This window comes from Austrofundulus limnaeus, unplaced genomic scaffold, assembly GCF_001266775.1.
Source record: "Austrofundulus limnaeus strain Quisiro unplaced genomic scaffold, Austrofundulus_limnaeus-1.0 Scaffold132, whole genome shotgun sequence".
NCBI classification, from domain to species: Eukaryota; Metazoa; Chordata; class Actinopteri; order Cyprinodontiformes; family Rivulidae; genus Austrofundulus; species Austrofundulus limnaeus.
Window position 1 is genome coordinate 311,974 of NW_013952534.1, and position 7,511 is coordinate 319,484.

Consider the following 7,511-nt stretch of genomic DNA (forward strand, 5'->3'; position numbering starts at 1 on the left):
CTTATAAATGTTTTAGTGGACTTCAAATTAGTGTAAACTAATTTAATAAAAGCTAATCAGCTTGCTAAAGGTTTCCAAAGTTCGTAAAAATTTAATCTGTTAAACAAAAAACAAGTTCCACTATTAGCGATTTAGCAGAACTGAGCCCACCACTGGAAATAAATATCTAAAAGTAATTGTACATGAAGTCATTGAACTATACTTCAATAAATCAGACATAATTTTATATTTTACTGCCTGCTACTGAATGCACATATTTCTGTTAGCAAAATATCTCATGAACCACTGAAAAGATTTTGATAAAACTCTCAGAACCTAATCAGTGGATGTACACCTACAACTGATTCACTTTTAGAGACAGTCCAATTCATGATGGCCGCCTCAGCAATTCATTTTATAAAACCCAAACATGACTCAACTTGACAGATATTGAAMTAACATTTGGTGTGGTGGAAGCTGAGAGTTGTTCACAACACATAGTGTAAGTGCTACAACATTGCACAGGACTGTTGCCTAAAACGTTGGCACTACCTGTTGGATTCAACACTGTCTTTTAGCAAAATATCTCTTGAACAGATGGACAGATTTTAATGAAACTCTCAGAAAGTAATCAGTGGATGTACATCCWCAACTGCTTAACGTAACTCAGTTCAAGATGAGCACCACAGATAATCAATCTTAGCMAATATAAAAAAATAGCTGCAACTTAAATTTTGAGACATTGACAGAATCTGACGTGTTTAGAGAAATTCTACGACTGCTAATGCATCTCACTAAATTGCATGACATTGCTATGCTATGGCATTTAGATGCAAAGCAGAAGAACTGTCATTTTTCAAAAATAAATTATCTTAGTTGAAAACTTTCATGAAAGGTGGCAGRTGACATGCATTGCTGGGCCTGTAGAGTGTAGAGGGCAGAAACTGACACTTTTTTCAAAATTAAAATTAAGATGTTTTTCACCTAAATAAACCAATCAAGACGGTGATATTTTTAACGCAGAAATAGGTAAAGAAAGATTTTGTTGAACGTTTGATTGAAGTACAATTATCACCAGTTTTTAAATTTCTTAAACCCCCGGATTGAAAAAATCTGAATGAASTGAGCTGAGGAGAGCTCAGGGTGACAACATGTCACAGTGAGTCACAGAGAAGCACGTGTTGGACTGTAGCTGCTAACACTTCATTACCTCAGTGAGGCTCATGTTGCACAGACTGAACCACATCAGAGAGCAAATATAGAAGCTAACCTCGGAGCACAGACGTCACTTTCTGAGCTGCTCAGAGCTGAAGTTTGTGTCTAACTTGGACTAATCTGTCTTTAAACAGCAGCTTCACTCTAATGTGGAAACAGCTACAGTTAGTTTAATATGTATTATAAATAATTTAATCAGTTTCTGTTCGTCTACAAATTTGCTTCAAAGTCATGTTTTTAATTTAACACACACTAGAGCTACAATTATCTAATCAAAAGCAAAACTTAACAACTAAACAATAGAAACAAGCTAAAACCACAGCAACTATAGCAAAAGGCTAAAACTGGCTGAAACACAAATAAAAAATTAATTCAGGCAAACTCATGACAACAGGTAGCTAAAACTGTCAAATCAGCAGAACAGCAGCTAACAGCTAAAATCAGCAAATCCATGACAAAAAACAAGCAAAACAGTAGCTAAAAATGTCAAATCTGCAGAACAGTAGTTAAAGCTAAATCCAGCAAACCCATGGCAAAAACAAGCAGAACAGTAGCTAAAAGCTAAAACCAGCAAACCCATGGCAAAACAAGCAGAACAGTAGCTAAAAGCTAAAACCAGCAAACCAGTGACAAAAACCAGCAGAACAGAAGTTAAAAGCTAAATCCAGAAAACCCATGATAAAAACTAGCAGAATGGTAGCTAAAGGCTAAAACCAGCAAACCCATGACCAAATCCAGCAAAACTGTAGCTAAAAATATCAAATCTGCAGAACAGTAGCTAAAAGCTAAAACCATCAAACCTATGACAAAAATCAGCAGAACAGTAGCTAAAGCTAAAACCGGAAATCCCATGACAAAATCCAGCAAAATGGTAGCTAAAGGCTAAAACTAGTAAACCCATGACAAAAACCAGCAGAACAGTAGCTAAAAGCTAAAATCAGCAAATCCATGACAAAAAAACAAGCAATAAACAGCAGCTAAAAATATCAAATCTGCAGAACAGTAGTTAAAGCTAAATGCAGAAAACCATGACAAAAACCAGCAGAACAGTAGCTAAAAGCTAAAACCAGCAAACCCATGACCAAATCCAGCAAAATTGTAGCTAAAAATGTCAAATCTGCAGAACAGTAGCTAAAAGCTAAAACCATCAAACCTATGACAAAAATCAGCAGAACAGTAGCTAAAGGCTAAACCAGCAAAGCCATGACAAAAACCAGCAGAACAGTAGCTAAAAGCTAAAACCAGCAAACCCATGACAAAAACCAGCAGAACAGTAGCTAAAAGCTAAAACCAGCAGACCCATGACAAAATCCAGAAAAATGGTAGCTAAAAATGTCAAATCAACAAAACAGTAGCTTAGTGCAAAAACCTTGCTGAAACTTAAAACCAGCAAAATGGTAGTGAAAAGCTAAAACTAGCAAAACAACAGGTAAAGGGTAAAACCATAGCCAAAAGACTAAATACTAAAAATAATGTAAAAACAGCAAAATGGTCACAAACAATCAAACCCAGCAGAACAACAGCAAAAAATAAAATAAAATAAAATAAAATAAACAGTAAATAGAAGGCAAAATTAACAAAGCAGCATCTAAAAGCTAAAACCAACAAAACAATAACTTAAACAAGCAAGACTGCATCTAAAACATAATTATCAGAAAGATGGCTAAATCTAAAACTAGCAGAAAAGTAGCTAAAACTAATTAAAATACAAAAATGAAGCAGGTTAACTAAAGGATTTAGAGCAAAGTTTCTCAAGGATTTGAAGAGCTCAGAGTAGAAGAAATATAAATAAAAATAAATAATTCAGAATGTATAAAAACTAAAGGTCATGGTGTCTTGAATACCTGAATGGCTGAAATTAAAAAATGTTCAGAAGAAAATATAAACAGGGAAACAACAGTGTGAAAGCTGAGTCAGCATAAATTTGTTTAGAATTTTTTTTACCAGCCAGTAAAACAAAAGGASCTGGGATTAGGTCTGTTTGGACACCTTTAGGATTACAGGCAGATTATTTAGTGAGTTTTGCACTGAAAAGTTTGGGAACCTATGATCTACTAAAACAATTAAATCCTCACTGTTTGTATCTCCAGGAAGTATAAAAACGTGTTGGGGGGTCCCGGGTGACCCCCTCTCAGCCCTTGCTTTGTCTTACCGCCTCTGTCCGCGGAGGTGTCCGCAGGAGGTCACGCCACGTTCGGGGAGCTCCGGACGGTCTTGTGGCCGGGCATCTGCACCACGAGCAGCTGCTGCTTCTGCCGGGTGGACTTGACGGCCAGGATGGCCTGCCGGTTCTTGTACTGGACCATCTGCAGGGTGATCTCCGCGTTCCAGCCCTCGTCCTGCGGGCACCTGAAGTCGATCTCCTTCCCCTCCGTCATCACCACGGTGAAGTAGACGTACTTGCCCTTCCGCTCCACGCAGTCCACGGTCTTCATGTTGGCGAAGTGCAGCTCCTTGACTTTGCCCGTGTCTCCTCCGCCTCCTCCTCCGCCGCCGCCACGCTGCTGCTGCTGCTGCGGGTGGTCGTGCTGCTTGGGCGGCAGCAGCAGCACGCCGTCCTCCGTCAGGACGCAGTGCTTCTTCTTCCACAGCTGCAGCAGCCCGTCGCTCCGCTTCTCCAGCAGACCCTCCTTCAACACCTTCCTCCCGTTTTCCAGCATGTTCGGCCCGGTCGCCTCGGGACTCGCAGCCGGCTGAGCGCTTCGCTGAGCGGACTGATGTGTGGTGTGTCCTGGGGGGTCAGGACATGAGCTGGTTCTGTGGATTAATGTCTGACAGACGGCAGCTCGGCTCGCTGCTGGTCAGTGTTTGAAGGGGCTTTGTGAGGCGGGAGGGGTCTGAGAGAGAGCACCGCCCCCCCAACACAACCCTCACAGATGACACCATCTTCTTCATACACCCAGAGAACTGGGGGTACTTTTAAATACACTAGTAYTCTTTACTTTATACTTTAGATTTATGTTTCTGTACAAATGTTTGAACCTAATTATGGAAATTATGATTTGTTTTTCTTTCGCAAAACTTCTGCAGCAAAGTGTTCAAGTTCAGATAGATGCTATAACTTCTGCTTTTTTAATTTTGTACTTCTCAAACTATTTGCAAATATTTCCATTTTATAGAAAAACATTGAGATYGCTTCAATTCATTAAAAAATTGTTTAATATTCTTTTGCCATTTTAAAATGTTAGCTATTTTTGAATTAGGCTTCAGCTACTGTTAGCCTTATACTGCGTTTAGTTTTTAACTAGCGTTTGTAATTTGAGCTTTTTGTCATCCTTTCTAACTTACGTCATTTTATTATTTGCTATATTTTTATTTACACTCTTACAAATAGCCTTTAGTTACCATTTCATCATAATTAGCTTTAGCTAGTATTTAGCCTGCCTTTAGCATACCTATTACTGCATCTAGCTTTTAAGTAACATTTTGCAGTTTTTTTTTTAGCTTYTAGTTAGTTCTTAAATGCAATTTCATTGTGCAATAATACTTCAGCTTCTATGATTTTACCACTTTGTTACCTTTTGGTGTTTTTATTCACACTTTTACTGCAAATAGCCTTTAGATACCCTTTTGCTACCTTTTAGGGCTGTGTATTGGCAAGAATTTGGCGATACGATACATATCAAGACAGAGGGGTCACGATAYRATATATCCCGATATATTGCGATACTRTAAGCAAGGCGATATATTGCAATTTTTTGGTCCAAAAACTCTGTTAAATAAGAACCTCTTACTGGGAAAAAAATGAAAAACCAAAATTCATTGTCTCAGAAAATTCTAATATTACATAGACATACTTTTGATACATTTAGCTGTGTTCTGCTTTGTATGTGTTTTATTTGTTTCATATTTCATCCATGTTTTCAATCATTAGACTAAATTTGCCAATAAATAGTTTGAAAATATATATTTTGCAGCTTTTAGTTTTTAATATTAATTTACAATATGGTCACCCAACACTTAACAATAGCCTCTACCTCAAGAGGTAGAGGAGCCATTTGGCTGGCTCACTGCTGCCAACTAGCCGTTCATTTTTATGTTGTAGTTCAGCCTCTGACCGCTAGTTGGCAGCAGTATCGGGAAATGAAATATCGCGATATTTCAATGTATCGAAATTTTCTTACACCCCTACTACTTTTAGCTAGTATTTAGCCACTTTTAGTCTGTCATTTATCCATTTTTACCCTGCAAAAAATGTCCACCTAACCAAGTTTTAAAATCTTATATCCAGCCAAAAAAATCTTTTTGATCTTGTTTTGGGACTGATTTACTAAACAAGAACTGATTGTATAAGAATAATAATCTTGTTTTCAGAATGTGTAAGATTATTTGACTTGTTAGCCTAAAAATGTGACTCAAATTAAGTCAAAATATCTGCCAGTGGAGTAAGAAAATTTTACTTGGTAAGACTTTTTGATATACTTGATTCGACAAATTTTTTTCTTATTTCAAGAATCTTACCAAGTAAAATTTTCTTACTCCACTGGCAGAAATTTTTGACTTAATTTGAGTCAAATTTTCAGGCTTACAAGATAAATAATCTTACACGTTCTGAAAACAAGATTATTATTCTTACACAATCAGTTCTTGTTTAGTAAATCAGTCTCAAAACAAGATCAAAAAGACTTTTTGGTTGGATATAAGATTTTAAAACTTGGTAAGATGGACAGTTTTTGCAGTGCCTTTAGTCAGCCCTTTGATACTTTAGCTTGTAGCTGCCATGTTAGCTTTTTGATACTTTTAGCTAGTGTTTTGCTAGTTTACGCGTTTTGATACTTTCTGAAAGCCTTTTACTGTTTTCATCATCATCTTCCTCTTGTTTTCCTGGGGGAAGGATCTTGATTTGATTAAGCTTTATTGATTTCTTGGGATGATTTCTTGCATCCACCATCTTTACCTGCTCCTTTCCTTTCATGGGGGTCACTGGAGCCCATATCCAACAGTGACTGTGCGAGGGGCAGCGGTACACTCTGGACAGGTCGCAAGTACATCACAGGGACCCTTGGGAAGATTATAAACGATCAGGGAGGCCCAAACAAACCTCAAAGGTTTTCACACATGCCTCCTTCAGCTGTTCTGAGACGAATCCCAACASACACAGTCTATTGACTATTTTTTGTTAATAATTCAGTTTCAGCTTCTTAAGCAGTCATCCAGCTCTTACACTTCATTTCACAGGAAATGCTATTTTAATGTTTGTTATTTTTTTCCTGTAGTATGAATGTGGAGCAATGGATGTTTGAGGAACTCTGATTAGATATTCATGTAGAGGCTAGAAAGGCAGATTCATGTTCCTCTGATTGCACTTACTTAAACATTATGAAAAATTAGGTTTATGGAGGTTGTAGCCAACCTCCCCAGATGTGGACGCAAGAAGAAATGCAACCCCAAGTTAATCATAGAAAGAGGCCAGAAAACCATTCAGGCTCATAGAAGACCCAGAGGAGCTCCTGTTTGCAGAAAATCTATGCTGACAAACCTTTGCATTTCTGGGACTGTCACATCAAACAGGATTTGTTTATGGTTGAATATCAAATTTATAACATTGGTATTTATTTTGTAATTAATCTACTGCTTGTGTATGAATACATTATGTGTAAAATCATAGTCAAGTCTTTTACAGGTTTAATTCTTAACCTTTGTTGATGCGTTCACTAGTTTTAAACATTAGCTGCAGGTGGTCTATTTCAGGCTATACGATTAGGAAAACTGACAGCCAAGAACATTAAAGTCCAGACAATTTAAACTGAAAAGCGTTATAAATTTAACATTTTATTATGTCTATTTGCTCTCAATCATTTGTCTACATTAATTGCAACCATTTTAATTTGTTTATTGGACAACTCAAGTCATTGGACTGTTTTAAATGTTGGACTACAGCGCCCTCTGCTGGCATGTGAAAGCAGTGAGAAACTAAAGTTCTGATTTGTTATATACCATGTTTTTGTAGTTGTACAATTTATAAATACTAAACTGAAATTTGCCTTACTGAAATAATTACTTTTTGTTATATTTTATCGTTTTGGATAAGGGTGGGAATAAAAGGTTTTACTTCATCCCATTTCCACTCAAAATGTTAATTTTTTTATATACACATTTGAAATACACCAATATACATTGTAAAAAAAAAAAAAAAACTACATTTGAGCAACTTTTTGAAATATTCATATTTTTTAAAATACAATGGATAACAGAATCTGAAAATATTGCCTTTTTATGTTCTGATTTTATTCCCTCGTTCTTATCCAGACCTGGAAAATAAGACAGCGTAGTACCTCAGTATCCCCACCAAAAAAAAAAAAAAAAAACAACTGATG

At 36.8% G+C, this 7,511-nt stretch overlaps 1 protein-coding gene across 1 annotated transcript in view; it reads right to left on the reverse strand.

Moving 5' to 3' along the window:
• Window positions 1-4,364, reverse strand: part of phlda1 (pleckstrin homology-like domain, family A, member 1) — a 6,501-nt gene extending 2,137 nt beyond the window's left edge. Inside the window, exon 1 of the mRNA XM_014015602.1 lies at window positions 3,347-4,364. Coding sequence (XP_013871056.1) covers window positions 3,378-3,854 — 477 coding nt within the window. The 5' untranslated portion in view covers window positions 3,855-4,364 and the 3' untranslated portion in view covers window positions 3,347-3,377. The remainder of the gene's footprint in view (window positions 1-3,346) is intronic.
• Window positions 4,365-7,511: the final 3,147 nt, after the last annotated feature.